This window comes from Platalea leucorodia (assembly GCF_965183815.1).
Source record: "Platalea leucorodia genome assembly, chromosome: 10".
In the NCBI taxonomy this organism is placed as follows: domain Eukaryota; kingdom Metazoa; phylum Chordata; class Aves; order Pelecaniformes; family Threskiornithidae; genus Platalea; species Platalea leucorodia.
The window spans coordinates 22722548-22743260 of record NC_138832.1 but is presented as its reverse complement, the minus strand read 5'-3'; the positions used below and the strand labels follow the sequence as shown (position 1 = coordinate 22743260).

At 53.6% G+C, this 20713-nt stretch overlaps 1 protein-coding gene across 1 annotated transcript in view; it reads left to right on the top strand.

Annotated features, from left to right (window-relative positions):
* The window catches only part of SLC16A2 (solute carrier family 16 member 2), a gene marked incomplete at its 5' end in the record, with an annotated part of 34167 nt that extends 13881 nt beyond the window's left edge, over nt 1–20286 (top strand). The window contains 5 exons of the mRNA XM_082323117.1: nt 12114–12258; nt 16279–16741; nt 17208–17351; nt 17900–18128; nt 19453–20286. Of these exons, the coding sequence (XP_082179243.1) occupies nt 12114–12258; nt 16279–16741; nt 17208–17351; nt 17900–18128; nt 19453–19673 (1202 nt within the window). The 3' untranslated portion in view covers nt 19674–20286. The remainder of the gene's footprint in view (nt 1–12113; nt 12259–16278; nt 16742–17207; nt 17352–17899; nt 18129–19452) is intronic.
* Between the last annotated feature and the right edge of the window lie 427 nt (nt 20287–20713).

Below are 20713 nucleotides of genomic sequence, written 5' to 3'. Positions count from 1 at the left end.
GGCTAAAGCCCTCAGGAGGTTGCTTTTTTAATATATATGTATATGTGTGTATATACATAGATGCACACAGGCGTATATATGCACATATATGTATATGTGTGTGTATGTATTATGGATCCCCATTCAAGGTGCATCGGCAGGAGCTGGAGGGCTCGGGGCTGGGTTCCCGAGATGCTAATGGGAAACACGGGGCTGGGTACCATCCCACGCAGGAAACCCCGACGCCTCGGCCGTGGCTTTTCTCCACTCGCCCGGAGCATCGAAGGGCAGGGCTGGCCCTTCCCCGCACCGCGGGGCAGCTGCCGAAGCCACCCGGCGTCTGAAAAACTTTTAAATGAGAGCAGGTCAGCCAAAAGTAACAGCCCATTGGCAAAGGGGTATAACCTGTTTCTTGTTGGGGAAAAAAAAAAATTAAATAAAATAAAATATTGCTGTTCTTCAGTTTCCTTTAGCTATCGGATTTGCTTAATTACAGCATGGTCTATTTTTCTGAGATATCCAGGTGTTCTCAAATGTGTGCTTTAATGTAAGGAAACTCCAAGAGATTAAAATCACATGGATATTTTACCTCTCTTTTGGCCTCCGGGTATTTGGTTTAATGATGATACACAGGTCTTGCGTCGCTCGGGGATTTTTTTCCCCATCAGTAGGCTTCAGGAGCACTATCCAGAGGCGTTAGTGTCTCCGTGCTGGAGAGCCAGGGGAAACTCTCCAGCACCAGAGGAGGAAATAATTTCCCGATAGCCATCAGGAGAACAGCCCAGATCTTCCACCACGGAGCCATTTTGCCGCACGGACACGGCTAGGGCAGCCTGGGATGCTGCCCTGGCTGTGTGCCCCCTCAAGGGCTCTGCTCAACCTGCTTACAAACAGCTGGTCTTCATTTATTTTGATTTCTAAAGATATTTGCTCAATGGAGGAGGCTCCCCGATGGATCCCCAGCGCGGTCAGTCATCACCTTGCGCCATCCCTCGCGCTGCAGGAGGGTTTGGGCTGGGGCTGAGCACCGGCACCGGCCCGGGGAGCCGCCGACGTGGTGGGAGAGCCCAGGTGGAAGAGGCCATGGCAGGGAGGTGTTATCTCCTTTGTGAACGAAGCTCGAAGCTCGGGGGCAAAACAACTTAAAAGCCGACTGGCGCAGCCTGGAGAGGGGCCTCCCTTCGGAAAGCGCCCGCAGCAGCCGCGGCTGCCGCCTAGATTTTCCCTTTCATATTTCTAGCCCCGTATATAGTCTGGTATTGGGCGGACTTTGTCTTCGGGGAAACTGGGGCCTTGTTGGGTGTAAGCAAATAAGTAACATAACTGAAATATTTGGATAATACTCGGGCGGGCAGCTCTGCTCGGGTGCTGTGGGGGAGGCATCGCTGCCGCCCCTGCGCTCTCTGTTTCGGGGCGCTTGCCCCAGGGGGGCTCAGGCTGAGGGTGCCGCAGCATTTTTTTCCCCTGGAGCTTGGGGGGGTCCATGGGGTGGTTACGGGCCGGGGGGATGGAGGGGAGGATGCTGTGATGCAGGTGGGTGCCGCTGGGAGGAACGTGGAGGATGCTTTCTTCCAACCTCGCTCATCCTCAGGGTGCCCCAGCCTTGGCCAATTAATTGGGACAATTAATTATTAGTCAGTCCCCAGGAGGGACGTGGAAAGGGGTCTCCACTGAGTACCGCGCACCGGGAAAGGGTTGGGTCAACTGGGAGACGTGGAGGAGAGGAGGGGGGACGATGTGCAGTGCTGAAGCTCGGGTTGGGGTTGTTCCTGCGAGAGGAGGGAAGGTGCATCACTGCCTTCAGCTGCCTAAAAAGTTGCAAAAAAAGGTAATAAGCTGTTCTCTCTGTCCGGTGAGGGACAGGTTGCAAAGTGATGCTTTGAAATTTTGCAGCAAGGAAGGTGTTGGTTGGGAGAAGTGCAAGAAGACCAGCCCTTGTCTAGGGAAGGCTGGAGATGCCCATCACCGGAGAGTTTGGAGAAAAGGCTGGGCAGAAGTCCTCCAGGGCTGGGAGGACACCGGAGATGTCCTGCAACGGCACCTATTGGTCTAAAAAATGGTGGTTTAAGTGTCTGGGCTGGGTGGAGGAGCTGTGGCCAGGGCTCCTGGGTTTGGTCTCAGGCTCACTGTGACTCTCTCCTTAATGGTCAGGGTTGGCAAAGGGCTGGAAGTATTTTTCTTTCTGAGTATCCCTTAATTAACTGAAAGGGAAGGCTGTCAAGTACCCACTGGGAGGGGAAAAAGATCTTCATGAGCAGCCCAGCATTTCGCCTCCATTTATTCTCCCCAGCCTCTTTGTTTTCCCTTTGAAAAAAAGGGTGTTTTTCTCTTCCCTCCATTTAACTGCTATTTATTTGCTGGTAAATGGAAGGAATTCAGCTGGGATCAGCCCGGCTCCTGCCAGCAACTGGAGTTGAAAAGTTTCCGTGGGGAAGATGTAAGAGCAGAGCAGGGGGGTTGTTTTCCACCCGCCGCCCGTCCTCGCTCTGCGGGCCCCTGCAGCACGGCCAGCCAGGTTGGGTGGGTTTAAGTCTCCTTTTTGACTGGGATGTTGACAAGCACCCATGGGAACTGCAGTGGGAGGAGCGCAGGCATGGGCCAGAGGGTTTTTTCTTGCCATTAATGGGAAACAGAAGATGGCTCAGGAGAAATTTGGCAAAGAAGGAAACTTTTCTGTCTCTTCCAGCTTGGAAAAAAGCATCCTTTCTCACCCCAGCCTCCCCGCAGAAGGCGGAGGGTTCCCAAATGCAGCCCAGGCGGGGTTTGCTGGCGGTGGGGGAGAGGAGACAGAAAGCTCCCGGTGATTTCGCAAGGGATGGAGCAGTCTTGGGCCACCAGCCGCGTTTCGGGAGGGGTACCTAACCTGCCTCCCGCTGAGGGCCGGGAGCCCTTCCGTCTTCTCCCCAGGGGACCGGGGTGCCCCAGGTGCTTTCACCCCAGTGTAAGGTTGGGGATTTTGGGGTTCTGCAGCCATGCCTTGGGTATAATATCACCACGTAGATGGAGAAGCGATGCCAGCTGAGGTGGTGGGTTTGCACTGGGCATAGGCACCTGTAGGGATGCACGTGGATGCTGTGCCTGGCCGGGAGATGAACCACCGACCTTGACATAGACCTTGCCTGTTGGCATTGCCCCCTCAGCCCGGCCCATGAGCTGCGGTGCTCTTTTGCCGTCTGCTCTGATGTGCGCTGGCCGGGAGCCACGACCTCTGCGTCCCAGCAGCGTATCAGAAAGCCAGCCGAGCCGCTCCGAGCCAGGGAAATGCCGTACCAGTCACATGCATGGGATGGCTGGCGGGGTGCAGGTGAGCGTGGGGCAGGGGGTGAGGTGCCCCCGGAGTCGCCATCCTGCTTTTTTGGGGTTTCAGGTGTCCCCCCAAAAGTGGCAGCACTCATCTGGATCCCTGGCTGGGAAGCGGTGGCTGGTGCTGGCTAGGCATATGCCGTAACGCTGCTGGCCCGATCCTGGTGCCGGTGCCGGTGCCAGGCTGGGACGGGCGGGCAGGCTGCCCCTCTCACGGCTCGTGTCCTTGCAGGTGCCCACCCCCTTGCATCCTCCCTGCCCTGTTTGCAAATGTGGTGGTTTTGCCTTGGATGGACGATCACGTCTCGCAGAGCCGTCTCTTGGTACTGGTGGTCTCCAAAGGGAGATAAAGCAGTGGGGTGAATTCCTGAAGCTTCTCCACCCCCGTCCCCCAGCTGCACTGTCCTCCCAGTTTTCTCTGTGCTGCAGGAACTGGTTACCAGTACAAGTCTGCCAGTTAGAAGAAGCGGCCACGGTGGGGATTCGGAGGAGATGACAAGTTTTTGGGCTGGGGGGAGAGCAAGGGTGTCACCACTGCCCTGTCGGCGACGGGAGGATGGCCATGGCAGGGCACGAATGCTGAGCTGTTCCTAAGCGAGCGCTTTGCGCGCTTGTACGAGCAACTGGAGGAGGTTAATCATAGTCAAAGCTCGGTGAAGTTTGGTCAGGTCATGGCTTTTCCAAAGGCTTAAAATTTCGGACGTGCAGCAGCCGGTGTCCGGGGCCACAGCTGACCCATGCTGTCCCACTGGAGTTAATCATTGCCGTCGGCTCCGGGACCTGCCTGGCTCCAGCAATGGGAACTGTTTCCCCAAAAACACAGGGTGAGGAGCCAGCACATGGGGCCTGGAGGAAACCCCAACCTGCCAGGGTGCGTTGGGCTGGGGAGAGCCGGACCCCCTAACCCTGACCCCCAAACCCTAACCCTGGCCCTAACCCTGACCCTGACCCTCACCCAAATCCTAACCATAACCCTGACCATAACCCTGACCCTAATCCAAACCCTGGCCCTGACCTTGACTCTGATCTTGACCCTGACCCAAACCCAAACCCTAACACTGACCCTAACTCAAATCCTAATCCTGACCCTGACTCTAACCCTGACCCTAATCCTGACCCTGACCCTTTACTCTCCCTTTCATTTTATAAGGTAGATATTGTGTTTATTGCCCTGTTGGAAGCAATGCGGTCACCCAGAGTGGGGCAACCTGGAGAAGCCGCTGGCAGCCGCTCGGGACCCCTCCACTCTCCCCACTAGCCCCCATGGGCCCCATGCTGCCGTCTACACTTGGGGCTGGACAGGGGGGAAGGACCTGGTCTGCTTCGGTCACCCAGTCCCAGCTGGGAGGTCACTGGGGGGCTACTGGTGCAGCCCCTATGGTAGGAGTTGTGGCTGCTGCATGCCGGGAGTGCGTAAATCCCAAATTGCTCCAAATTAAGCCGAGGAATCGTGAAACTTGGGGTCTGGCCCCCGTCTGCTTGCATCGCTGAGAGTTAGCTGGGGGCTGTTGGTGGTTCCCCACCGTGCTTTGCCCACCCTCCCGCTGCAGAGCTGCCGAAGAAACACAGGGGTCCTGTCCTTCGGGTGAGTGCCTGCATTACAGGGGGGACATCCGAAGGGCATCTCAGCTGGGGAGAAAAATTCTATTAAAAAAAAAAAAAACCAAACGGAAAGATGGAAAAAATCAAGAGGAAGGCCTCCTGGGTTTGAAACCGTGTGTTTGGGTGAGCACCAGGAGCTGTGGGGGCAGCCGGACCCCGGGCCGGTGCCTACGGTGCTGTGCTCGCTGCTGGTGTTCCTGATGCTGGAAAGCATTTTTTTTTTTCATATATATATAAAAAAATACTTTTTTCTCCCTGTGGGTGTGTTTTGAAAAGGGGCTTGAGAACAATGAGGATTAACAAGCAGATAGAGAATTAAATGCAGGGTTTGAGTCTTCAAATGTGTGCACATTTCGGAGCGCCTGTTTGTGCCAAGATAAACTCTGTCAGGAATAAACATCGTTTTACATGAAAGGCTAATTACAGATTGGCGCTCTGCGAGCGGGAGGAGGGAATTTTCACCAATTAAAATGGAACTTTTCTGTTTTTCATAAAATTGCTGGATTAAAACGCAGCCAGGGGCTGGTGAGGTGTTTGACAGCGCAGTTGATGAAGGGGATGCTCGCCTCTGGGACGGGCTTTTTTTCTCCCAGTACTAAAGAGGCTCTGCCAGTTCATTCGGGCAGGAGCTGCGTTAGGGCACTGGTTTTGCCCAAGAGCAGCTGAACCCCAAGAGATGCCCTCCAGGCGTGCAGCCCCAGGCTTTCACCCAGGGAGATGGGACATGGGCAAACTTGGAGTCACCCAACATCAGGAGAGATTGAATTAAGAAGATCTCCAGCCTTCTTGAAGGTGTAGGTCATGGAAAGACATCTAGATGGGATGTGGTGAATGGGAGCCCATGTTGAGATGAAGTTGTTGCAACCATAGCTCCTATTTGTTGGGTAACTTTAGTGTGTGGTAGGTGAATCATCTCTCAAAAATTGTAAGCCAGAAGGCGATGTGGAGAAGAAAAACCTTCCTGGCCTGCCGAGGGGAGTGCTGGGGAGAAAAATCCAGCCTGGGCACATCGGGGGGGTTTCAGCTGCAGAGCACGTGCTGCCTTGTTGCTTTTGGATGGACTTCACAAGAACTTGCATTTCTGGACCAGCTCTGGAGCCTCTGAGGCCGAGCGGGAGCAGGGCTGTGGACGGGGTGGACGTGCTGCAGCTCAGACATGAGCTTGAACGCCATTTTGCTCTAACCGGGGTCAAATTTTATATTTTTGGAATGAAACGATGCAAAATGTGGCTGGGGCTGAGTTTCTCCAAGACCTTCAGCGCACAAATCTCAGGCGAACACTTCACGCCTGTTGCTTGCCAAGCAAAACCACAGATTTGTCTCCATCTCTACTTAACATGGCCACAGGGCAGCTAATATTGGGACTTTTCTCTCACATAAGCTAGTATCTGTCACTTAGTGGTTGCAGGAGCTGGCCTGGGCATCATCTCTTAAATGTCCCCTGCGTCCTTGGGAGCAAGGGAAGGTGGAGAGGCCCAGTGAGGAGAGACGTGGTGGGTTTTTTAAAGCAAAGTACGTTCCCAGCCTGCTCTGCTCCAGTGCCCTGTGCTCCTGACCCAGTTAAAAATTGATTTTTTAAAAGTCTCCTATGGCAAAGACTGGATGGACACTTGCTGGGTCTGGTCTCTGAGAAGTTGTTGCATTATCCATGGTCATGGGACAATGCTGCAATGACGGTAGCTGCCACTTCTATGACATTCACATTTTTCCTTACTCTGTCCTAATACTGCCACAAATGGAACACTGAAAGGGTCTTTAGTCAGACCTTTGAATAATTCCATTTATTCCAATTTTCAGGCTGTTTTGGAATTGTTTTTGAAAGAAGGGAGGCGGGGGGAGAAGTCAGCCAAACCTAATAAAGGAGGACTTTGTTCTGAAGCTTTAGGGTATGGTACCAAGCAGGGCTTGCTATACAATTAACGAGTTTATCTGGCTTTTAGCTGCACATGATGCACGGTGGCTGCTACCGCACCACACCACCACCTCCTGTCCAGAGGAGCCCGGCTGCTCTTCAGCTTCGGTTTGCTGCTCTTCAGCTTCGGTTTGCTGCTCCTCAGCTTCGGTTTGCTGCTCTTTAGCTTAGTTTCCCTTCCAGCCGTGCATTGTGGTGGCCTCCTCAGATGTGACTTTGCATCTGCCTTTATTTAAGGCTTGACCAACCTTCCCCGGGATGTGCTCGGTCCGCGGGGGGTGTTGAGCACATGGGGCGAGCTGTTGGGAGCGCTCCAGGTTTTACTTTGAGTGAGCAAGAAGATGACGCAAATGGCTTTTTAAAGGGCGCAAGATAAAACAGCTGCTTCGTTTTTGCTGCAGATGTGCTCCGGGCGGCATGCATTAGCTCCACGGAGGGGGGTTGCAGCCCTCCGCTTCCCCACTGCGTCTGCATGGGCAGGGCCACCAGGTTGCTTGGGCTCCCAGGCCACCCGAAAAGGGAGCCAGGTGGGGCTGGAGAGGGCTTTGAAGATGCGTGATGAGGTTTGTCACGCCAGCAGAGCTTCCCTGTCCCCAGAAAGCACAAGTCAAGAAATTACTTATTTCTTGGAGGAGCAGTACAGACAGGGAGATGGAGGCGAATTACCTTTGGCTGCCCCATCTTTCCTCCAAGAAATGCCAAGTGCCTGGGGAAGGTGACCCTCTGCAGCATGTCCCCGTCCCCTCCAGCGGCCGCCCTGTCCCAGCCGCACGGCGCGAGCGGGAGAAGCCGCGGGAAGCGAGGGAAGACACTTCCTCCAGCGGCGGATCTGAGGTCACCTCCTGGTCCTTGATCCCTCCAGCCAGGGGTATTTGGGTCAGCGGGGAAGCACGGCTGAGCGCGACGTCCCTTCCTTCTCTCTCCCTGGAGATTCATTTTTAAAGGAACAAATAGGCTCAGCTGCAAGTGCTATGCAGTACGATTTTTTAATGATGTTTTTTGGAACAATGAGCTAAATACCGGGGGGGTCTGGATCTGCGTCGCAGAGCGTTACGTTGTCCCCTGTTGTTTCTCACCTTCCTGCGCCCACCTTGCTCTGCTCCGTGGTGCTCAGAAACCTTTTTCTACTCGGGGAAATACCGGCCAGGAAGGAGCTTTTCATCCTTTTTGGATGGCCTTGCTGGAAAGAAGGCTGATCTGGTGTCTGGTGCGTGGGGCCCGCCTGGACCGACCCCGGGGGCTCTGCCCACCTCTTGCTGCCATGAACACAGAGATGTGGTGCTCGCAGCCCTCCCTGGCCCCTCGGCATTGCCAGCCCCATTGCAGGTCCTGACCCCCACATGCCAGCCCTCCTCTGCCACAGGGTCCCCAGCAGTGGTGTCACCCACTGCCAGGAGGATGTGGTGGCCGAGGCACACCTAGTCCCAGAGCTCCTCCATCATGGGCACGGCTTGATGGTGCAGGGCTGGTGGGCAAATGGGTCACCTCCCTGGTTTTTACTCTGTCTTGAGCCCAGAGTGAGCGGCGCTGGGGAGGATGGCTCGGCTTGGCCACGTTACCCACATCTCCTACACCACTGCATCACCGTTCTCCTTGGAGACCTTCAACCGCTGGCTTCCCCTGTTGAAGGCTGTGTTGCTGTGGACCTGCCACGGCCTAACAGTTTGGCTGTCTTTGTTAACTCAAGGTGGGAAGGAGCAATTTAGCTGGAGCGTTATCCCCCCCGTGCCATGATGCTGTGGGAGAGCTGCTGGTGGGATGCTCTCCTTGGTCAACCTTTCTGCTCCAGCAAAGGGGCACCAGCCCCATGCTGGGCTCTTCCCATACCCCAGAGCATCCTCAGGACCACCAGGAAGGTCCCATCAGCTCTGGAGGAGTCTGGGGTTGCAGGTGGCCTGGGCTCGGGTGGCAGCTTGGGCTGCTGCCGTCCCCCAGCCCGCTGCCATCCGGGCCGGAGCAAGCAGCAAGGAGTGGGGTGCGTGCACCCAGGGGGTCCTGGCTCCCCAGCTGCTGTTTTATTGCCTTCAGGAGGGGCTGCGGGTGGGAGCAGGGTGGCATGGACATGGCTGGTCTCGGCGTAACTTGCAGTGCCAAGCAGGGTCAGCGGAGAGGTGGCTATTGGGGAGGGACAGCACGCATTTAGCCACCTCCAATACTGCCAGCCTCCAAATCAGAAGTCATCTTCACTCCTCCTTGCAAAAGGAGAGTGCTTTAAATGCCTTGTTTTAATTAAAAAAGCGGTTTCTGAAGCCTTTGGTGTTTCTGTAAAGGCATCCCTTGGAGAGGGGGTTTCTCAGCTGTCACCAGCCGGGTCCGACCATGGCAACTCCAAAACCAGCCCTCTCAGCTGGCGGTTCCAGGAGGTGGTTGGACTTACAGCACCTCGAGACTTGATCAAATCTTAACCTGACTCCTTTCCAAATTCTGCACAGCTCTTGAGCTCCTTCCAGCCCCATCCTCAGCTGGATTGAATCCATCGTTTCTTTTAGGATCTGCTTGATCGCACCATGCGGCTGATAAGGCTTCGTGCCTCTTGTGGGGGCTTGTCTTTGTGTGTTTCAGTATATCTCACCCAGATTATCAGCCGCAGAGGGCTGTGAGGTGTGGCCGGGCTAGGAATTAACCATCTCATCCAAACCCCGTGGAAATCAGAAGCAAAGATTCCCCCCCTTTTTTTTTTTTCCTGTGGGCTTTAAATCAAGTCGTAACTTCTCCAGCATCTGAGGAGCTGCCGAAGGGAAGCCCTGACTCAGGCTGGTTAAGCCCCTTCTGGTTTCCACCGGAGGAACGGCTGCCTCTCCCCTTCATGTCCAGGAAAGTCCAGGAGAAACTTCAATACCATGTTACAGTTTGCCAAAAATAAACCCTTCATCCCCTGGAGCAGACGCAGGGACTCCGGCTCCGTGTCTGGAGGGCAGGTTTGGGGCTACACTTCACCTGAACCCCATTTTTCTTTCCAACCCATGGTTTTCTGCCATGGCTTTCCTCCAGCCTTGCCCTGACCCAGGTGAAAGGAGATCATCGCCATCATGCTGGGGCTAAAACAAGGCGGTCAGTTGTGCAACGCGCTTTCTGGGGGCTGTTTCGGGGTGAATCATGCCAGGACCGGAGCTGGGGCCGAGGCGGCTTTCTCCTGCCCCCAGATTTTGCCAAGGTTTCCTTCCAGTGCTGGAGCTCGCCCAGCCCTCCCGGCTTCCCGGGGCTTCGCTGGGAAGCGCTGGGAAGACAAAACCCCGCTCTGGAAGTGAGGCTATTGTTCTTACTAATTTTAACTTGATGTTCTTCCCCAAGTCTATTTTTATTCATTGCTTGTGGTAAGCCCTTTCTCTAAGGTAGAGCAATTTGCCACGGGACTCTTTTTTTGTGTTTACCAATTTTAATTGAGTGATATCTCCTCTTTACAAACCCAAAGCTGGAGGAGCTTTTAAGCGCCCGTTGCTGAGCCTCTCGCCCCAGGTTTGCTTTGATCTCCGCAGGTGAGTATGCATTTTTGGGGCCAGAGATTGATATTGCTTATTTGCATGTAAATCTCCGTGTTATTAAGATCAGAATCTGGCCCTTTAAATTTAATACTTTGCTTTATGCTTTTATTTCCGCGTTTCTTAAAGTAATTTCCAAAAATAACAAACTTCAAACGTGACGGGGCCATCTAACGTTTTACTGCCTTGGCTGGAGTAGAAGGAACATTTCTGGAAGTATATTATCCAATTTAACGAGCCTTTCCCATCTTGGCTTTGCTCCCACCCCTCACCCCCTCTTGGAGTTGTTTTGGACGGCTCTTTGGAGCCGTGCCACCTAATCCTATTAGAAGGACTTTCATTACACTGTGCCTTGTGTTTATAACCAAGAAAATCAGCCAGAGAGGGGGGTCCTCTCCCTCTCCCTCGCCCTTTTGCACTTCGCCTGGTGTCGAGACGAGAGCCCAGCGAGTCCCACGAGGTTCCCGCGCAGCCCTCGCTTTTCTTTTTATTGCTCCGCTCTGCATTTATTAAGGAAGACTTTGGAGTAAATTGGGTCCTTGCAAACTTATAATTAATTTGGAAGGGTCAGTTCTTCCCAGGCTAGCGAGGGCTTCTTTGTGTGGTCCTTTTTGAAAGGCAGAGGTTGGAGAGGCTGTTATATAGCTGGGATTTGCTTTTAATAGGGACCTGGCTATTTTCTGAAAATCTCATGGCTCTTGAAGGACGGGTTGTTATTGTGTGGGGCTGTGCTAAAAGGGTTTGCAGAGTGCTTGGTTTGGGTGCAAAAAAAACAACCCCAAAAAAAGAATTAAAAAAGCAAGGAGCACATGTCCTGGGGTCTGTCCGGGGCAGATCGTGCTTGGCCTGAAGCTGGAAGATGCTCCAGGAGGTCCCCCCTGCTTGGGTGCCACGTAGGGCTGGGGCCCCCTTGTCCGTCCGTCTGTCTGCCCTGTCTCGCGCCCTGCCAAGGGGACCTCTTGCTTCTCCTCAGAGCTGGTAGACTGAGATTTTTTTCCTTACCACATTGCTTTTCTTGAAATCCTGCCTTTCCTCCCCAAAATAGTCACAGAAACCATTAAAGAGAGGAGGTGGAGGGCAGGGAGAAGACGACAGGCTGAAATAATCTGCAAATAATAAAAGTTTCTGAAAAAAGACAGCCAGCCAGACAGTGGTTTTCTCCAGAGGTTGGTCGGGAGGAGACATGAGCTCACGGTCCCGCCTGGGTTCGCCCGGCAGGGCCAGGGATGTCATCTAACCGGGTACAACCTGTGTCCCCCCACCAGCTCAGCTGCAACAAGAAATCCCTGCTGAACGTGGGGCGAGGGGGAGGTGAGGCAGTCCTGGCTCGGGGCAATGGGGAACAGTGATGGATGAGTGTTGTACCTGGACGCGCAGAGCTTTAACTCAAGATATGAAACTCTTCATAGCCAAAGGCAGGGAGCAGAGGGCTCTGAGGAGCTCGGGGGGCTTTTGGCCGTGGAGATGTCCCCTATGGAAGCGGCATCAGTGGAGGCGTCATTACGTGCGCAGCAAGGGCCGTTAGAAAAAAGCATTAGAAAGCTCACTGCCTTTCCTAGGACACGTATGAACCCAGCGGAGGGGAATAAAAGGAAAACCTGGCTGTGCCTCCATCTCACAGGTGAACAGCGGGACAGATTGCGCCCCAGCCGTGATGCCGGCGGGCAGTGCAGGCGGTAACGCTGTTATTTATGAGCTGCACTGTTAATTAATGGTGTGATGGGGCTGCCTCTCTGCTGAGACCACCTTCAAAGCTGGAGTCGGTCCCTGGTTGTTCTCCTTCTGGCACCTGTTTGATGTCCCACCCTGACCGTCGCCTCTCTTCTCTCTCTCCCTAGCATGGGTCGGCTCCTTGGCCATGGGCATGATTTTTTTCTGCTCTCCCATCGTCAGCATCTTCACCGACCGGATCGGCTGCAGGACCACAGCAGCCTCAGGAGCTGCCATCGCCTTCATCGGACTCCTCTCCAGCTCCTTCACCAAGTAAGGCTGCAGGGGGGTCATCCAGCTTTTCAGCGAGCTCCTTTTGCTCACTGTTCCCTGCAACCTCCCTGCCTCCACATTGCTGCTGCCTTTTGGGGCAAAGCAGGTGGTTTCCAGCCAGATGAGAGGTCTCCTGGCATCCCTACAGCCCACGTGCGTGCAGCCTGTTTCTCTCCAAATTGAACCAAGTTGCTCTTTTGTCCTTTTATAACAAGAGAGTGAATTTTACCTGAGCGAGGGAATTTATTTTATGGGATTTCAGCCCTCAGGTCCTTCATTTGATCTTTAGAACAGGCGGTGAGAAGTTGGCGCGCCTCTTGCAGGCAGCTCCAAAGAGACGCTCGTGGACAAACCCGGTCTTCTTTGCAACCAATTTCGCATTTGGTACTGAAAGTAAATTAATGCTTAAAATAATATTTGATGGGTTACACCTGGCAAGAGGGAGTTTCCATGCAGGGCAGACGGGGAAGGGGACACAGACGGGGTTTGGAACAGTTTGTGCCGTTCCTGCGCCGGCTGGGGCGTTTGCTGCAGCGCAGGGCGATTGCTGCTGCTCATTTTCCACGGCTGAGCCTGTGCCATGAATTTCTGCTGGCAGGCGCTCGCCGATGTGCATTTGGGTGGCAGGTGTACCTGATTCGATGTGAGAATCTTTCCAAGCCAAGACATTTGCATCTTTGTGGGAGCAAAAAGAGGTCACCTCTGGCGTACTTTATGCAGCACTTGTTAAACGGAGTCTCAAAGGCACCGTGGAGACACCCTCCAAAGCATTATTTGCCCCAGTTTTTCTGAGTAAAAACATTGCTTCGGGTTGGATTTCAGTTAAAATCAATATTGTTTTAATTAAAATGCTTCAAGAAGTGGGTTTGTTTAAAGCAAATACACACTAGTTTCCCGGAGGGTGACTTGCCTGCGCTGTGCTCCTCCCTGCCCGCGCGGGGCAGTGGGATGCCAGCTCCCTTTCATCCTGGCCAACGAGACCCTCGTGCTCGCCCCAACCCTGGTTCCCTGTGGATACGTTTGTGTGATGGGTCCCCGCATCCCCAGCTGCGGGAGCCCCCCATTGCGCTGGGAGGCGGGAGGCAAAGTCCCCGGTACCGGGGCCGATCGCAGCCAGGGGAGTTGGGATGCTAAAACCATCTCGGGCAGCAGCACGGGCAGCGGCGTGGAAGGAACCACCCTCGGCGACTTCCTCCGCAGGTGCCACCCCTTTGTATTTCAAAAGATAAGAGTAATTGGGGAAAGTGCAGGCGGTCCTGAGGGAAGGTATGCCCGGGCTCCTGGCAGTGCCGAGCACAGGCGCTTCCCACGTAATCTTGCTTTCCTTCTAATCAACGAAGCTTGGACTTTTTTTTACCCCCCCCCCCCCCATTATAAAATGTTTGCGCAAAGAAAAAGAGCTCTTGGGACCACATCGCTGCCAGTGGCTTGTTGTGTTGGGCTTAAAAAAAAAAAAAATCAAACAGTACAGGCAAAGAATATTATTTCCAGGAGAGCTCCAGAGCTGAAATCCCCATTTCCTGCCTTTTCGTGCTTGGTTCACATTCCTTTGGCTGCCTTTTAAGGGAGAAAGGAGCCCCTTTGCAGCTGGACCACGGCCAGGGAATCTGCCTTCGGCACAGCCGAGCCGGAGCCGGAGGAAGAGCAGCGGGCCTGCGGGATTTGGTAGTGCTCCATCTGGGTGGCAAAGGCTGGTCCCGAAATTCGGAGCTAGTGGCTCCTGCTCGCCCAGAACAATGGAGAAGCTTTTTTTTTTTTGTCCCCTTTGCCAGCTCCCCCAGCCACAGCTGGAGATGACCCACCCGGTGCTGGCCAGGCTCCATGCACCGGTGCAAAGGGAGCTGCTGTTCGTGAGCTGCTGCTGTAAAGGGAGATGCAGCCTGGGTTAGGTGGGCTCAGGCAGGGCTGGATCAAGGCTAATCAACCCTTTATCTCCTGATTTCTCTAAAATGGGTTTGCTTTGTCCAAGCAGAGGAGCAGTGGTTCCCAGCATTGCACCGAGCTGATCCAAAAACCCACTCAGCCACCAAGCCTGCACAGTAGGACCCCAGCACCCATGCTCAGTGCCTCCTACTCGCAAAATATTGGTTTTTTTGTATGAAAACCACTAAATAAAGAAAATATGCTGAAACGCAGAGCTTTGGGGAAGGCTGAAGTTTTCTGGATGGGGTTGAGGCGAGGGTTTTCCTCGCTTTGCTGCCTTGCACCGGGGTGTCTCCTGCATTCGTAATCAGCTCAAGCCACCACAGAACTTATGGGCCCTCAAGAAGAGAGAAACCCCAGTTGTGTTAAGACTTCACCTTCCCTCCAGTTTTAAGGGGGCTGTTTTAGCGTGAGGAATGGGAGATGGCGGCCAGTTCACCAAGGCTGCCTTTATATGGCCTCCAAATCCCTCCCAGCCCTCCTCTTCTGCACCATTAAGTGTTCTGTGGTAGGGTTTGAGCCCCTTTTCATCTGCTGCTCCTTCCCCTCCACAATTTCTGCCCGGTTTCTCCTGCAGAGAGAAATCCCCCAAACCTCTGCCAGCGGGGCTGAACCAGGGCCATTCCCTTTGTGGGAGGCAGCCGTTGGAGGGAGAGCTCCTTGTCCCAGGAGATGTCGTTATCCATGGGAGACCTCGTTATCCGAGGGAGACGATGCCACCCTTCCCACCGGAGAGCAGCTGGCCGATTCTCAGCGAGCAGGGTGGGAAATCCTGGCTAAGAAGTATGGCTGAAAGGAGCCCCTGCTCATGCAGGGGTGTCTTAGCGTCAACGGGGAGCAGATGGGAACCGTGGCATTTGTCTCCACTTATCCAACGCGTCAGCTTAGCTACAGTACCAAAGCTGGTGTGGCCCAGCTGAGATGGCCAGGGCTGGTGCGTGGGAGGTCGGAGACAGCCTGCGTAGCCCAGCTGCTTGCCTGGCTCCTGCAGAGACGGTTTCTGATGTGGCTTCGTTCTGGAGGAGCTGGAAATTGCTTTTCATGACAGTCATTTGTCTTTGAGCCGTTGGGTACAGCAGGCACGGTCTGCTTTCTGCTTGGCTAGCTAAAGAGATGAGTGTGTAATGGAAGAAATTATGTGCTTGTAAACGTTTTCTCAACTTCAAACTGCTCCGTTAGATCTGGGCTGCTGTCTTCTCGCTTGCTTCGTGAGCGGCATTCAGTATTTCACATGAATCGTTCTGAGTGTTGGAGTAAAGACCCCGTTTGTGCAGCATCACTTGCCCGGTGAGCTGCCCAAACGTTTCCATCTCACTCTCCTCCCATGCAGTATTTCATGGCAGACTTTTGCAGCTGAAGGTATTGCACGGGGATGAAGAAAAAAATCCTTCATCTGGAGAGAAACACAACGGGTTATTTGCACCGCCTAACTTTAGGCTCCTTTCTCAGCTGCTTCTGTTGGGAAAACTGGGCTGGCAATTGGGAAACGGCTCCTTCCAAGGGCTCTCAGGACTTTCCACCTGTTCTGTAGAGCAGCCACTTCGCTCCCTCCTCGAGTGCAGCCACCAATGTAAGGTACAAATGAGATCTATTAACTGTCTAATTGAAGCTCCCAGAGGAGCCTGGGCAGAAACGCAATGTTCCCTTCCTAAGTGCCTAATAACCAGCAGGGTTAGTGCCTTCTGCTTTCAAACACTGGGTGCAAAACGTTTTCAATTAGTCCTTTTCAGTGGAAAAAAAAATGGATTTATAGCTAAAAATAATCTGCCTACCTTAGAAAATCTTACTTGCTGTAATTTAAAAACCATTCAAGTTAGGTCAGCTTCCCAAGGAGGGCAGGTTGGCTGCCTTCTCCTCTTTGCAGAAAGCACTCCCCAGCTAAGCTTCATTTTCCCGAAGATTTAACGTGCCAGCTGTGAAATGAGGATAATCCTTGCTTTGGCTAGGGAATAAGCTCCTCGAGGTCAGACTGTCTGTGTAGCACCTGTGATAATGTGGGACCTGGGTCTTGACTCCAGGTTTTGCAGGACCGCGGGGGAGAAGGCTTCCTTACCTCTGCGTAACGTAGCCACCTTGATGTGGTTTTTTTTCCACTAGGTCTCTGGAAGTTCGTTATTTCACATATGGGATCCTCTTTGGCTGCGGCAGCTCCTTCGCCTTCCAGCCCTCACTGGTCATCCTTGGTCACTACTTCAAGCGCCGCCTTGGTTTGGCCAATGGCATCGTGGCCGGCGGCAGCTGCCTCATCTCCGTGCCGCTCCCCTTCTTCCTGAAGATGGTCGGGAAGGCCATTGGGCTGGCGCATACTTTCCAAGTACTCAGTGCCTTAATGCTCATCCAGATATTCTTGTCCTTGACCTATCGGCCCATCTTGCCGCCTTCTTGTGACTCTCAACACGATGGGCAGGACAAGCTGGGCAGCCGGAGCATGCGGCAGCAGTGCTGGGCCCAGACACGCAAATATTTCAACTTGAGGGTTTTCCGGAGAAAGACCTATCGGATTTGGGCCTTTGGGATCGCTACTGCTGTCCTGGGATATCTCGTACCTTACATGAACCTGGTAAGAGCCTTGGCTGGGACGGGACGGGGAGGGAGGTCCCTTTGCCCAGAGTGAAAGGGCTCTTCCGTGCAGGCGAGGAGGAGGTGGGAAGGTGGGGATGGGCAGCAGGGACAGAGCCACCAAAAGCCTCGAAGCTAAGAAACTGCTACAGGCACGTCCTGCAAACAGGAATAGTGATGGGAGGAGACACCTTTTTAATGCTCCTGTGTGTCCTCTGCGCCAGGGCGGGCAGAGCGGTCGCTTCCCATGGCTCCCGAGGACAAGCATCGGTAGCGGGAGAGGAGGGGGCTGTTGGGTTTGGGGTGGGCGGAGGTGGTGTGTGCAGATCAGCATGGTGCGGACACGAGGGTCACACAACCAGCCCAAAAGCCACAAGCCCTCTGCGGGAAGTCTTGGCCCTTTTGGGGATATGGGAGGGATTAACTTACTGAGGATTCATGTCTTTGTATCCTTCCCTTCATCCTAGGTAAAATATGTGGAGAAGCGGTTTCAGGAAACCAAAAAGGACTGGATCCTCCTGGTTTGCCTTGGAGCCATGTCAGGGCTGGGGCGCTTGGTTTCAGGCCGCATTGGCGACTGCATTCCTGGGCTGAAGAAGATTTACCTGCAGGTACGTTGTGTCCGACCCTCCGCATAGCTGCTGGCTAACCACCGTGGGCCGGGGGATAGCATCTCTACATCAGTATTGACACTCTGCTTAATAACTGTCAACCACAGATCACAAATCCTTTACCGACCGTCACCTAACAAACACCCTTGTTTGCTGTTAGGGAAGAAAATTTATTATAGAAAGGTATACAGAGAACTTACACACTTGACCTGAGGTCTCGGTGTCAGTTTAGCAATCAAACTCTGTGGTCCCAACTCTTCCCAAACTGCTGGACACCCTCTCACCTTCTTGTGGTTTTTGAAAAACAAACTGCTGAAATCTAGCAGCTAATCTAAGGAGATAATCTAAGGAGATAATCCCTCCTAAAGCTTCTTAAAAGGTTATTCCTAAGGGCCTCTCCGAGATGAGAGCAGAGGATGGATGGCATTGGTGGGTCCAGAGGAGGGGGTAATGTCGTTGCCGGGTTCAGTGTCATCTTCATGACACTTTGTGCTGCCCATCCCCACTCATCCTGCTCCCCAATGACATGCCCACTTCTGTCTTCCCAGGTGGCGTCCTTCATGCTGTTGGGCCTCCTGTGCATGATGATCCCCCAGTGCCGAGGGTTCGAAGGTGTCATTGTCATCTGCCTCTTCCTCGGCCTTTGCGATGGCTTCTTCACCACCATCATGGCCCCCATCGCCTTCGAGCTGGTGGGGCCCATGCAGGCGTCCCAGGCCATAGGGTACCTCATGGGGCTGATGGCTGTGCCCATGACCGCGGGTACGCCGATAGCAGGTTGGTAGTGCCACGGTGCCGGACCTGGACCCAGCTCTTGGGGGGGAGCAGATGCTTGTAGCGGCTTTCACCCGTGGTGGTATTTTGGCATGAGACCAGACATACGATTTTGAATTTTCTGGCTTATCGTGTCACGTGGGGGTTGAGGTACGGGTGTAGCATCACTCCACGCTACGTCCTGTAGCATCTCAGGGCCTTTCTCCAGGCTGATGAAAGGTAACCAGCAGAGGAACGGTGAGAGCAACCCAAGATTACATTAACTGATTTCTGTTGGAAGCTGAGCTAAAAATTGGCAGATATTAGGTTTCTAATAAGTCCTTTTAGATATCTGGGGACTGATTGCTAATCAATCAATAAAGTTCAGCCCCTGGATTGCTGAGTCAAAAGTTAGAGATGGAGACACCTGAGCCTCTGGCTTCCCAAGGCTTGGGTATATGCACAGTGATAACCACAACGTCCTCAACAGCGAGCACTTTGCCAAAGCTGGCCCTTGAACAGCGGAACGTCTGCATCAGCAATCGCTAAGCTAAAGCTGTATAAGCACCTCTGATCTTTCTGCTTCTGGCAGCAACATTCAGTTTAATGCCCTCCTGAAGGAGCACGAGGGTTGCAGACACCATTAGGGTGCGGCTGCAGGCCCCCCTGCATCGGGCTGGCCGGGCACAGGGCTGGGTGAAGGGGCTCGGTTCGTGGACGTAATCCCCAGGCAAGTGTCTACGCAGGAGAAAACTCAGAGGGGGTTTTCCAGTGCCAATAAACGGCAATGCATTTTTCTCCAAGGATGCCTGGCTGTGTCAGAACTTGCTGAACTAACAAGTGCAGAACCTCATTCATTTTTAAGGGATCGGTTATTGTGTGTAACTGGCAGCACGTATTTTTCAGCGACATCCCCAGGTAGGTAAAACATCCGTAAGCAAAGCAGGGCTTCCAGATGGAGGCAATCTGCAGAGGAACGGCCCCTGCCTGCTTTCCTATTACCTCCTGGCCAGCAAGGCGCTAGGAAGAGCCACCTGAAATGTTTGGTTGTTTAACACTGTCTCAGCTTGTGGTTGGGATTGTTTGGGATGTGTCTGATTGTGTCCTGTTCTGGTTAAATAGGAAGGATGGCTGAGGCTTTTCTTCTTGGCTTCCTTGCTACACAATGTTGGCTGCGCACATCCTTTAATCCAGGGCGTAAAAACTCCAAGGAATGCAGTGGAAAAAAAAGATTGTTTTAAAAACCCTAATCTCGTGGTTGAAGCAAGCCGTAGCTCTCACTCGAGGGAGGAGACAAGTCGGTCATTAGACTGATGTGGCTATAACCGCCGTTGTTCTTCTCTTTCAGGATACCTCAATGATTATTTTGAGAATTACGACGCGGCCTTTTATTTTGCTGGAGTCCCTCCCATCATCGGCGCCTTGGTGCTCTCCGTCGTCCCGCTGGTTCATCAGAGGATGCTGAAGAAGCAGCGCCTGGATCCCGGCAAAGACAAGATGCTGGTCTCGGAGGCGGTGGTGAACGGGGAGCTGCTGCCGGGCTGTCCTGCCTCCGAAGCACACATGTAACGCCTCCGCTCACCGACACTCGCTGTCGCCACCAGCAGCCTCTCCATAGCCCAAGCACAGGCCCTTTTCTAGACGGACCATGATTCTCAATGATCGCAGATGCACTATGTTTGTAAAGGAAAAAAAAACACAAAAAGTTCTTCTAGTTAAAGGCTTTTAACTAGCAGAAACGCTCTTTTTTGGGACAGTTTTGATTTCAAAGCTGCCCTTTTTTTTTTTCCTCTAACCATTTTTCTAAGGAGGACTCTCACCAGGATTCAAACTTGATCGATCTCCCGCTCCTCTCCCCAGTTTTCTGTACGTCACGACAGAGGTTTACAGCTAATAAACGCCTTTTTAAAGCAGGCCACAGATGGAGCTTGTTGAACCTTGCGGCTGTCCATCCTTCTCCAGTGTCACTCGGGTGTCACGTCCAAGCGAGACACCCCCTCCCCGTCCAGTTCTGGAGCCAGCAGATCTGAAGGAGGAAACGCTGCTTTAGTCTGACGCACAAACCAAATAAATGGTCGGCGAGTCCCGCTTTCATCTTCTTCTCTCCTCCTTTTCCGCTGCTCTCCCACGCACCCGGGGAGCTGCAGCTGGGACGATGGGGAGCTCGGCCAGCTCCGGTCCTGCCGCCCTCATCGAACGGAGCCACGCGGGAGCACCCCCTTCCTGCAAAATATGCCTTAAAACCGCATGGAGAAGACCAGCAGGTCCCTCGGCCACTCCGTTTTCTCACCCAGCGACTAATGATTGGGCTTCTGAGGTGCAAAAGAGAGGGGCAGCTCTCAGCGCAGCCCACGGCGGCTGGCTCTGCAAGGCAAAAACCATGGGCAAGCCGCTGAGACGGGCACTTCGGAGGCGTCAAGGCACGCAGGGTCGGGACAGAGTCCCGTGTGTCATGGGTTCGCTCCGTGCCGGGAGGTGGCTTCCCTGCGGCCAGGGATGCGGGGATGCAGCCGGCTCGGGGCACAGGGTCCCACCGCTCTTTTTTGGGGCCGGTCGTGTATTATGCAGCAATAACCATGAATCAGTATTGGCAGGGGAAGCCTGGTGTT